The 12,570-nt window shown below is 35.8% G+C and overlaps 1 protein-coding gene across 1 annotated transcript; it reads right to left on the bottom strand.

The window, feature by feature from the left end:
• Window positions 1-98: 98 nt before the first annotated feature.
• On the bottom strand, window positions 99-4,109 carry LOC142539758 (zinc finger CCCH domain-containing protein 48-like). The gene is made up of 9 exons (XM_075645439.1): window positions 3,407-4,109; window positions 2,870-2,965; window positions 2,402-2,491; window positions 2,136-2,237; window positions 1,758-1,904; window positions 1,521-1,640; window positions 1,349-1,408; window positions 700-797; window positions 99-535 (listed from the first exon to the last, which is right to left on the bottom strand). Exons 1-9 carry the CDS (start codon window positions 3,866-3,868, stop codon window positions 391-393), a joined length of 1,320 nt encoding a protein of 439 aa, XP_075501554.1. The 5' UTR covers window positions 3,869-4,109; the 3' UTR covers window positions 99-390.
• Between the last annotated feature and the right edge of the window lie 8,461 nt (window positions 4,110-12,570).

The raw sequence follows: 12,570 nt of genomic DNA on the forward strand, positions 1-12,570 counted from the left end.
ACTTGAATTTTTTGAGACCATTGTGTGAAATTTATTCATACTTCTTGAAAGGAAACGACCGTTTGGGGTCATCAAACATTGGTATTGAGACGAAGATAGAAAGAATAAGACGAGCAAAGCATCAATTATTCATAACTAAACATTACAACGGCTCAAGTTCATAAGCCTGAATGAGACCACATACATTCACTATATTCACCTATTTAGGTAACATAAAGTTTACACAACCATCCTCTAGTCAAACTACCAACTTTAGGACCCAAAAAATGGAGAAAAATGGAAGCAGCAATCTTCTCATCTAGCGTTTGTTTTCTGGAACTTGTACAGAGAAAAAATCAAGGCACCAAGACAACATTAAAGCGACTCAATTAATGGTTAATCATTTGTATCTCATGATGCTACAGCTGCTGGTTCAGTCGTCCACTTCCATACTTGCACCAGGCCGGATCCATCTCCGATGAAAAATAAACCACCAGGGCCGATTTGAATGGAGCGAACCTCTTTCTGAGAAAAGATCTTCCCTCTCTCGGAAAATCTAGTAGAGAAAAACAACCAAAATGAAAGGATAATATTGGTTATTGTTATCAAGCCTCAGTTCTTAAAGTAGAGTTGGGGTCGAATAGAATTCAGTGTGATCAAACGAAATCAAAGCCTGGATCATCATGTAACAAGAGACAGGTATCAGCATATGGGACTCACGATGGTAAATTATAAACTCGGATGCAATTGTCATTGCCAGAGCACATCAACACTGGCTTGCCTTCTGAATCATGCATCCCACACAGTGTGAGTAAACCCTGCAGAAAACCATTGCAGTTAAAACCAGGTATTTTACTAGCATTGATAACAAGATTAACTAATGATTAATGATTACAAAAAATTACAGGATAATAAATTTTATAGCTTATTTATGACCAACATATAATTGTATACTAGCAAATTTTGGTACGCGATTGATGCATATATTTAAATTTATTTTAAAATTATTTTCCTTTATCTAAGTTTTTTGAGTTTTTATTTTCTTATGTTTTTTCATGATAATATTATATGCAATCATTATATGTTTTTATTGTTTTACAAATTTAAAACTAAAATGATATGTTTTAATTAGATGAAGTGTTTCGAAAAACTGGAAAAAAAAATCAAAATATTAAAGGTGGTTATCAATACAGGGGCATTTTAGGAAAAACACACCAATAGATCAAGATGGTTATTACGTTGTGCTCTTCCTTAAGAATATAGTAAAGTAATAGATTAATATAAAGATGCGGTTGCAGTTGTCATCATAATGATTCCACTCAGAAGAAGAAAAGATATGTAAACAAGTAAATAACAAACAAAAACATACAGATTCCTCTGTATGGGTATATGTTACATCCAAGTTCCCAATCTCTGTTACAGCCCAAACCTGCGCAAAGTAGGGAAATCAACAGAAAGCCAAGTCAATTATCTATTACACGTATATTTATAAGTCGAAGGATACAGATGGGAGGAGCATCAAAGTTAGGAAGAATACAAACCTTTACAGTTTTGTCCAATGAAGCTGACAAAAGAAACTGATCCCAGCATAAAACGGACATCACAACATCTGCATGCCCTGTTAAAGTTTGTAGGCATTGTAAAGTTTCCAGGCTCCATACCTGAACATAGAGCATATGACATATAACCTTCATAAAATAAGAACGAAAAGGACAAAATTTAGTAGGAAACTCTGTAGCAAAGAAACTGAATGAACTTGTGTCAGGAGGCCAACTTACTTTAATAGACTGGTCCATGGAACCAGAGTACATTTTGTTACCTCCAACAACTAGCGACACGACAGCAAGGGTGTGCTCCTTGAGAGATGCTGCTGGTTCAAAGCAGTTGGCAACTACATTGAATTTCCATGCCAATATTGCCCCATCCTGCAGTAGATAAACACAATCAGATTAATCGAGTCTAGTGGTGTGCACAAGAGCATCCCTATGTATGACTATAACGGACAATAAATCACTTTCAGTTCATGCGCATTGTCATACCTCATCCCTCTAGAAACTAAAAACTATGAGATAATATTTGTGCATGTATAACAAAATAGCTGCAGACAATTCATTAACATAATGAAAACAACAATATATTTTCTTATCCCAAAATACCTGTGTACCAGCAAAGAGGAACTCATAGCCAACGACAAGGGAATAGACTTGGCCGACTGGTCCGTTTAAACTGAGCTCTGCAGAAGTTTGAGTATTCCACGCCTAACACGGCACACAAAAAGCCAGTGACTAAAATAATAGGACATTGATGAAGCAAGTGGATACAGGCCTTGATGTAGAAAAGCAAGAGAGTAATAAACAAGTCAATATAATGGTGAGCCAAAACAAGGGTAACTGCATTTGCTGCATTTAGTTTTTTATCTCACCTTGACAAGATTTGTTAAACCAGCAAATACCCAAGGGCCTTCACTTAGCATACATCCAACAGCACCACCTAAATTCACTACGCCTGCCAGCTGTAGGGTAAAACAGAAAACGAAAAAGAAACACAAATTGATAAGTACAACTATTCTACGTTATTGAGAATCCAGTAATCAAAAGACCAAAGTAAATAGGAAAATATCTTAACTATGCAATGTAAGTTGCAATAGGAGTTGACATGAATCAACCCAATCCTACAGTTTCTGTATATTGTGTATTTATTCACCATGTGTGTACTATTACCTCCCAATTTTACTTAGCATGCCAAGTAAATTTTTTTTTTTGTTTTAAATTGTGAAACTATGTAAACAGCCATCAGCAAGCTACAGTCTACACCTCAAATATTCGGTCTCCAAACACAAGTAATATATGCATATCAACTGTTAAGAACAGAAAATTGAAATGTAAACAACCTGACCCGACTGGCAGTCCCAAAGTCTAACAGTCTCATCTTGACTCCCAGTGTACAGCTTATCTGACCCCGAGGGTAAAGTAATCCCAGTAACAACCTGATTGAATTTTTATTTTTTTTCAAGACAAAGGTAAGACAACATCTATGACATATTGCAACAAGTAATGCTGCCTCAATAACATGTAATTAAAAATTTTAATTACGAAATGCAATGAAATAAACCATCCATCATACACCAAAACACCAAAAGAACACATTATCTAACGAAAAACAGCAATATCAATCATATTAACTCAGTTATATATTTTTTTCATTTAAAACCAAGATAATCATCGTTGAGTTTGACAATAGCTTCGGAGAAATCGGCAAACCAAAGAATTCCAGGATCTAAATACACATAATAAAACATTGCATATTCTTCAGCTAAATGAAATAATTATACAATTCAAATAAAAGAAAAATCCCACAATGAAATCGAACTCCAATTCACAACAATCCAAAATCCTTTTATAACCATGAGCAACGTAGTAAAGACAACCTGCTGATGGCCTTCAAGTGGCGTCAAAAGCGAAAAGCAATCTCCCGCAGACCACTGATGCAAGTATTTACAAGTATCCCCATATCTACAGCTCCCTTGCGTCCTCCAATGATTACACAATTTCTCAATCTTCTTCATCGTCGTCCTATCACCACTAGCAGGCTGTCGCGATTGCTCTCTACCCCACGTGTTACTGTTATTACTAAAATAATTATTGTTCCCACTTCTCCTCAATCCTCCACCGGCTCGATACTTATCATCCGTACCAAACCCCTGATGCGCCGACCTCTTCCCATTCGCCGCCACCGGCAACTCGCTGTGCAAATAAGGGCACGGGAATTTCGTGCACTTCCCTTGTCTCCAAAAAATACAGACTTTTTGCTGCTTGTTATTGCTCCCACTATCGCTCGAAGACGATGGCCCGAGTCTGTTGAAAATACGTCTTCCTCCATCCACATCCATGATTAATCACACGGCAGAAGCTCGTAACTACAGCTAAAAACAGGAAATTTCTACCAGGTTAATTGAAATAAACGAGAATTTTGGATGCGCGCGAGTGGATTCAGGAAATTTGTTTGATCTGGAAACTATAAATGTAATATGTGGAATCGGAAATATGGAAACCAAGGCTTTTAGAGGATTCAAATCACAAGCCCTAATTTTTGGTGATTGCAAGATGATTTTGGACAGGAAGACGACCTCTGATATTTTAATCTAACTTTATAATTAAATAAATTTATTAATATTTTTACCCGATGGATTTTTTTAGAGGAATTTGTCAAAAAATCCCTACACATTCTTAACTTTCTCTTTATTCCCTACCTCACTGAAACTTTGTTTCAACTTCCCATTTCTTTTAAATTTCCAAATTTACCCTTATATCTATATTTTGAATAATTGGTTTTTCTTTTGTAAATAATGGCTCATCATGCTTCCGTAAAATAAATTAAATCTTTTACCTCTTTGACCGGAGTACCACCAGGTTATATCCACCGTATTTTACAGACTGCTCCTCACAGCCCAACCACGCGATCGCAACCGATGGTTACCGACGTAGATTCCTTCAGCAATACTTGGCACAACTCTAATTCGTTCCCTACCGTTAGAGTGTACAGTAGAAGATAAAAGTTTGAAAATAATACATGAGAAGGGCTAAGAGCAAAGATCTCTTTATTCAAACACCAACATTTATTAATATATAGTAACCTCCTATAGAGGAGGAGAAACTTGTTTAGCTACTAATAGTAGCTGAACTCACTACACACATATACTCGAAAGAAAATTATTACAAATGATTTAGAAGAAAAATGAAGAGGTTGATCGATGCCTTCATCTTCCTTCTGCCTGCTTATTTATAGAAGGCTTCATTCGGATTTGAAACTCGGACTTCAAATCTTCATAAGCCTTTACAGCTTGCTTGGGGACCATATAGTAGTTGAGTTGTCCTTTTCCTGCAATCTCTTTTTCTAGATTATTAATCTAGACATCAACTTTTCCCATTCTTTTATTTCACCGCACTGCCAGTAGGAATGCGTTTGAAAAAGATCAACTGTAATTTCGTTCCCTTCTTCTTGGAACGTTTGAGCTAATGATCTGAGGGCTTTTAGCTCCTTCCTTTCATGTTTGAGTTTTCTTTTTAAAACCTTCAGATATGTAAAATACATTTTCTTTAGGTTTTCTTGGTGTGATTTACTGGTTCCAATCTATCATTATTTATAGATGAAAATTTCGGGACCAGTTTTCTTGCTTTTATTCATTGGATTCCTTTTTCAAATTAGGTATTCAATGATCCTTGTCATTTTTCACCCATTATTGGTGGTCCTTGTCCTTCCACTCACATGGTGGTTTTTTTTTTTTTGCTAGTGGGCTTGATCACATGTACACCTTTAATTTTGTCGAGGAATCTTTGGTTTTCGTTGTCTTCAAGGAAAACGTGAAGGTGGTCCATCCCCACTTGTGCTTGTATCGGTAAAGTGTTTCCGATCAGATCTCGGTTTGAATCTCTTACCGAATTCAGGTTCCTTCTGGTTCTGGCATTCAAGGCAGATGTTTTCTGACCATCTTCCTATATGTGCCATGTTACAGAATTTTCGGCGAGTCTCTTTACTAGCCGACAGCTTGCTGTTCCACAAAAGATTTCTCTTTTTCTCGAATAAATCTTCTGCAAAACTTGTGGTTTTTCCTGTCATAGTGTTTAACAGGAATGATCCGTTCACTGAATGATTATAAAATTTGAACGGGAACTTGACTTTGTCCATCTCAGTGAGACAAACCCATAGACCCCAAGCTCTTCTGGTAGACATATCGTCTTCAGAAATTGAAGCAATCAGGGGTGTTTCTTCTGTCGGAGGGTCCTTGATAAATTTTTGAACATTTGTATCCGGCCTCCTTAACTTAATGAAATGAAAGGCTTCATGGGAGCCTTTTCCTGCTGGTTCTGGTGCTGCACTAAAGAAGTATAACTCCAAAACATCTCCTCTGGACAAATAATCATTATTCGCCCAAGTCTCGTGAACAGCTTCCTGGATCCACTTTGGTAGACCTGAGATTTCCGGAAAGCTAGGTGATGTAGTATAAACTGAGGCAAGAGCCCCGAATTCATACCATGCTTTAACCTCCTTTGGATATGAATTTGATTTCATCCATACCCTGGGATATTTTCCTGAAACATTAACCCTGTTGGTAGCTGGGTTAATGCCAATTCTTGTCTTTAATTTCTCCCAATTCTGTTGATAAACCTGAAATGGAGAAATTGTTGCTTCGTTAGTACCAACCTTAGATTTGCCTTTGTCAATACGAGGCCTAAGGTTGATCTCTCCCTCTTCAATCCCCAAGGTGAAGGGTTGACTTGAAGACTCAAGATAAGGATTAGGAGTCTCAATTTTTGTTTCAGCCGACTCATCTGGTGATGATCCCGACTTAACACTTGTGCAAGGGGTATTTGAATCCCCCGCTACATGTATAGAGCCATGTACTCGAAAACTCTCCATTTGGGAAACCAATGGTTTTTCAATGCCTTGGAGGATAGGCCTTTACATTACAGACCATAACTGAGTATATGCCTGTAAACAACCTGTAATTCGATCAGAGACAATTCTCTTATCAGCTTGTTGTAGCCTTCCCGCAACTTTTGCGTTAACTGGCCAACTTGTTGAACTCGGTTTGAAGCATTTCAAGGTGTTCCCTCAAATGCCTCTGCATCTTGATAATAGCATCAATGTCAATGTTGTCCATCTCTTGTTAAAAAATCTGGAAGAATATTTTCATGAGATTTTATTATCACAATATCAAAAATATAATTCTGACATAGTGCTTGCCAGCTTAATAATCTAGCCTTCTCCGGTTTAGACTCAATTCTATTCCTTAAGAAAGCTTTTACCTGTGTGTTATCAACTTTCAAAGTAAATTTCTTTGCTAAGTAAAAATAATGGCAATTTTTCAAAAGCCTTTTTTACTGCATAAAATTCTTTTTCGTTGATATGCCATCTAATGGCTTCTGCATCTGAGAATAACCCACTGCAATATCTGCATGGTTGTTCTCCATCTGGTGTGAGCTTAGTAAGAACTGCTGCCCACCAATGATCAATGGCATCTGTGTATAATACCAGATCATCTTCATCTTGAGGAATCGCCATATTTGGAAGATCTTTACAAATCTTCTTCAACTGGACAAGTCCTTCTGTGTGTTCTTTTGTCCATATAAATCTTGCCTCTTTTTTCAATAATGGACTGAACACCTTCCTGTGTTTTGCTAGGTTTTTGATAAACATCCCAGCAAAATTAACAACTCCTAAGAAACTTTGAAGTTGCTTCTTGTCTTTGAGACATTCTGGAAAATTCTGCACCTTTTCAACTATGTGATCTTGCAGAATTATTCCTGACTCATCGATTTCAATTCCGAGGAATTCAATCTTTCTTGTAGCAATGACTGCTTTCTTTTCAGATAAAACCAGTCCTTCTTTCTTGCAAACATTAGAGAAAATCTCCAAATGCTTAACATGTTCATTCATATCTTTAGATGCTATTAAAACATCATCAATGTAAACAAACATAAACTTAAAATAATCTTTAAAAAGATTATCCATTTTCCTTTGCAATATCTGGGGTGAATTAGTCAATCCCATTGGTAACACTTCCCAAATATAATGTCCTTGAGGTGTGGAGAAAGCTGTGAATTTCTTGTTTCCTTCCTCCATCTGAATCTGATAAAATCCGGACTTACAATCAAATTTAGAGAATATCTTTGCATTACGTATGCAACTAATTAGATGTTCTCTGCTTGATATGAAATACCCATCAAACTCCAGAATTTTATTAATTTCTTGATAATTAATAACTATATGGGTTTACCTCTTTTTATCTCACCATGATTTCTTACCAGGAAACCTGGACTGCTATATGGTGACATCCCTGCTTTGATTAAACCAAGGTCCAAATGTTCCCTGATTATAATCTGCATATCCTTTTGATCAATGATGTTCATTGGATAGGCTTGCAACGGACAAATTCATATTCTTTGCTTTCCTTAATCTTAAGGCAAGCTTTGAGTTGAGTTCTGTCCCACCATGCCAAGAGATCTTCGTTGTAATTTTCTTTGATCCTTTTCTTGACATCTTCCAATGATACCTTAGATTCAAACTCTACTTCATTTGTTTGTAGAGTTATCTTAAGGCATTCTATATCTTCTGGTTGGAGTACTTGATCTGCTCTTAACTGGAGCATTGTTTCTCCAAACCGTCTAGAATCCTTCATTCTTGGGTTCAAAAGTTGTCCTGAATCACCACGCTTGCTGCGAAATTGGATTGGCAATTTTCTGTAAAATGCCTCTCTGAGTCTCTGGACTATGATTTTGTGATCACATGGTGTGAACACTAATCTTATAGTCTCATTTTCTTGAGTATAGGACTTGAACATTTGTAGGAAATTATTTCCTAACAATATGTCAGCTCTTGTATCATGAAAATAAATTGGTGGTGTTTTAACCTTGTACCAAGGTGTTTGCCCAGCACCGCCAATCATGATTTCTGTCATCTTAATCCTTTACATAAGATTAAGATTCTTCTGGAAAAATCTCTTCCAGCAATCTTTGGTAACTCTTCTTCCAAATTATTTGGAAAAATACCTCTTTTTGCTGTACAGATTCCAGCACCTGAATCAATATAAGCAGCAAAGTATTCTGTCTTATATTGTTCATACAACATTCCTACTGGAATGTATATGAAAAATGGACTTGTGGTCATTGGATTTTCCACATCTTATCTTCTGCCATAAACTCCATTCCATACTCTAGACGTTTCCAAGGTTTATGTTCCTCGAGAAACTCTAGTCCAAGAATCAGTCGATTTGATTCTTTCCCTGGAATTCCTTGAATATGAACTTCCAATTCTTCGATATTAATCAGTCCTTGGTAAGTTCCTATCATAGGTTGTTCCAAATAGTATATTGAATTACTAGAAAATTGATTCCTTTGCTTAGTAATATCAAATACTATTTCGACTTCCTTCCACCCTTCTGGGCATCTAAGTTTTCCCATTGTAGAAAAACTTTTCGGCTCCTGTTGGGTTTCTATGACAGACGTTTTTTCCCATCTGTAACTTGTAATTCTATCTCCTTGAAAAGATAGTCTTCTTGATTCCAATCTAAGACTTTGATTCCTTTGTAGAATCGGTTTGTCTTGGATCTGGATATTTGTTTCCTGTATTAAAGGAAACTCGACTCTTTCTGGATAAATTGCCTGAGCAACTTTTCCGAATATCTCAGAGATTTCAATAAACTCATTTATAATAAACAATTCAGAATGATGTGTATTAGATAGAGCATATGAAATTTGATAGGTAATAGAATATGGCCTATTACCTTCTTTCATCAACCTTTTTTCCTTGAAATTCTGATGCAATGTCAAGGTTCGGCTGAAATCTCGATCTGCCAGGTTGTAGGCTATCCTTGGATTTCCTGAGATTGTTCTCAGTACTGAATCTTGTAGATTCCCCATTCTTTTATCGCATATAGCAATATCAATAGGTGAATCTATCCCTTCTTTGAAAGTAGCTTTTATTATAATTTGGATTGCTCCAATATGAATCCAGGACATAGTCCTTGCTACTTCTATCTTGAGTTTTTGTAATTCCTCCTTAATTTCTTCGGAAGGAATTAACTGCATCTCCATTCTATTTCCTGTAATTTCCATTGGGATTGCCATTTCCCTTCTAGAAACTTTATAGATTAGATGATGCTTTCTGTTTCTTAGGCCAAGACTTCCTAAGAACTTTTCTACCTGTTCTGCAGAGAATCCTTGATATCTCTGTAGGCTAGGATTTTCTCTCATGATCCTTTGGACCATATTATGAGAGATTGTTGTCTGACTGAAAAACCCAGACAAATCTTCATGTGTTTCGTGTCGAAACACCTCGTCCTTAGTCAGATTCCGATTCTGTTCCATCAGATTCTTCCTGACTTAAGACTTCTTCTTCTTCATATATACTTTCATCCGAGGCAATGTCCTCGAATCTGTATACCTGAATTAGATCTTGGTAATAAACTGCTTCTTCAATATCCGGGGTAGGATCGAAGCGTTTAATACCTCTTTTTCCATTTTCTGGACAGTTGGTCGAAATATGACCTCTTGCTCCACATGTCCAGCAATTACAATCCTTAAAACTTTCATTTGCTCGAGTATGAGCTCTTCTGAAAGTTTTCTTTGTAGGTGTTCTTCCTGTGCTTCGAGATGTACTCGATGCTTGAGATGATATCCTACTTCTTGATGGTCCGCTTCTTTGTCCAGATTTATAAGATCTGGCTTTCTGTCTAGACCATACCGTTCTTGGCTTCCAAGAACTTCTTCCACTTCTAGCATAAGGATGAATTCTAAAAATTTTCCTCTTATGCTTATGTAGTTTACTTCCAATAATTGTTGGAAAATCATTTTCCTTACAACACAAAGGAGTTCTTTTATTGATACCCCTTAAGCGTTTGTAATTCTTTTGTAATGCTGCAATATGGCACCATTCTGCCAATTTTCCTTTAAGGAAAGAGGCTCTTCTTGCCAACGTATCTGGATTTCCAGGTACGTATTCCCTTATGAGCATTTCTCTCCAGGGGCTTGGCATTTTTGCGAAGAAAAGCTGCATAGCTATATCTTCTTCGACTCCTGAATTCCATCGATATTTAGTGAATAACATAATGTATTCATCCACTAAACATATATTGTGTAATTAAAGACTATACAGAGCCTGAGTATATTTCTTACTCTTCTCTGTATCCTGACTATTAAAATAGTCTACCCCTATAAATTGTGCTTTAAATAGGGTGGCCATTTTTCCAGCTATCTCGCTCAGAGATTCTCCGGCCAGGACTGACTCTTTCATTTCTAATGAAGTCATGTCCCAAGCAATCTTCACGGATCCCATTAGACTCATTTCTAAAAGTTTAATGAATACTTCTTTGTTGAGATCAAGTTTTCCTGCTGCGATTCTCATAGCAGATGTCCAGTCATCTATGAGATCTTCCCTGTTTTTGAAATCTAATACATCAAGGTTAAGTATAACCCCGTAAGGATGTATCGGATCTAAAACAGTCTTCCCGTAGGGTGTTTGGTGCGAGGGAATTTGATTTCTCCTTGTCATAGTTCCTGCAGGGTGTGATCCTCCACCAGTATGGAAATCAGATTGAGATTCTCTCATGTTAACATTCTGAGATCCCACACTTTCTCTTGGTGGTTCCTGAGAAGATGACCAGGTTATAGCATGTATTTCACCTCCTGCTGTGTTCATCTTTAGATCTACCACTTTGAGATTTGCGAAAGATTCCGCAAGCTCTTGTAGATCCTCTAGACCAATCCTTTCTAAAGTTGTCATCAGATAAATTTCTTTTCTGAGACAGATTTAATTAGATTGATCATCTTTTCTTCTTCAGTTAATGGTTTTAACACCACTTTGGCCTTCCCTTGTTGATGTAACAAAGGTTCAGTGCCAAATGATGGTGGTAACCAACCTCCTGAAGTTCTTCTACTAGAACTTGGTTGTTCTAGTTTCTGAATTCTTGTTTGAATATCCTTTAATATTCCAAGAATTTTTTCTTGGGTTTTGAGGATTTCTTCAACCCGTTGGGGTACAAAATATAGCATGTTGCCATAATTTTGTACTGTTTTCTGGATTTCTCTAAGATCTAAAGAGAGCTTAGAGGAGTCTGGTACTATCTCCAGAAACTTATTTGCTTGAATCATAAGTTTACCTGAGAGTTTACCTGAGGGTGCTGAAACTTCCCTTTCTGCTTCAGATATCTAACAATAGTTAGATAAACTTGTGTATATTCCAAAGTCTTGGAATAGATCTTGTAAATTATTTTTCTCGAACCTAAGTTCGGATTCATAATTTTTTCGAAATTCTCCTTCTCTTACAATTAGTTACTATTAAAAATAAAATTTTTGTTTGAAATAAATCAACCTTACGCTCTGATACCATTTGGGAAAGCGCGAGATCAATTAAACTTAAAATAGGAATAAGGGTATTTTTGTCCATTTTAAAGTATTAGGGAGTTTAAAAAAAGGTTTTGAGGTGTAGAGAGTTTGGGTAAAGTTGAGTTTGAGTTTGGGGATTTATGAGTAATTTACCCATTTTTTTATGCAAATTAGAATATCCAAATTACTTCCGACTGACATATTCTATTTTATAATATATTATTAGTCGTGTACAATAATTTTTTATGTTAAATCATTTTTTGTAAAAATTTTAATTTACTGTTTATAATTTATTTTTACAAATATTTATAGTGTTTTATAATAACATTTTAATAAAACTTATTAAAATTAAGATAAGATCGAGATAGTTTTTTTTTCATATTAATAAAATTTATATGATAATATTTTTTTCCAAAATCTAATATTAAATAAAATAAAGATATATTTGGTATTAAATTAATAAAGTGGTTCGTATGTAATATTATTGTATTATAACAGAGAGAGATACAAGGAGTTAGCTTTACAAATTGACAAAATTATGAATTTTAATTTATCCTAAAATGTGCCACTAAATCCATTTTGATGGCAATATATCTAAATTAATCTATTTTTAAATGCTTATTTTTTTATTTGAGCAGTCTTTTGTGAGACAATCTCACGAATTTTTATCGGTAAGATAGGTCAACATACCAATATTCACAATAAAAAA

This window comes from Primulina tabacum, chromosome 1 (genome assembly GCF_025594145.1).
Source record: "Primulina tabacum isolate GXHZ01 chromosome 1, ASM2559414v2, whole genome shotgun sequence".
In the NCBI taxonomy this organism is placed as follows: Eukaryota; Viridiplantae; Streptophyta; class Magnoliopsida; order Lamiales; family Gesneriaceae; genus Primulina; species Primulina tabacum.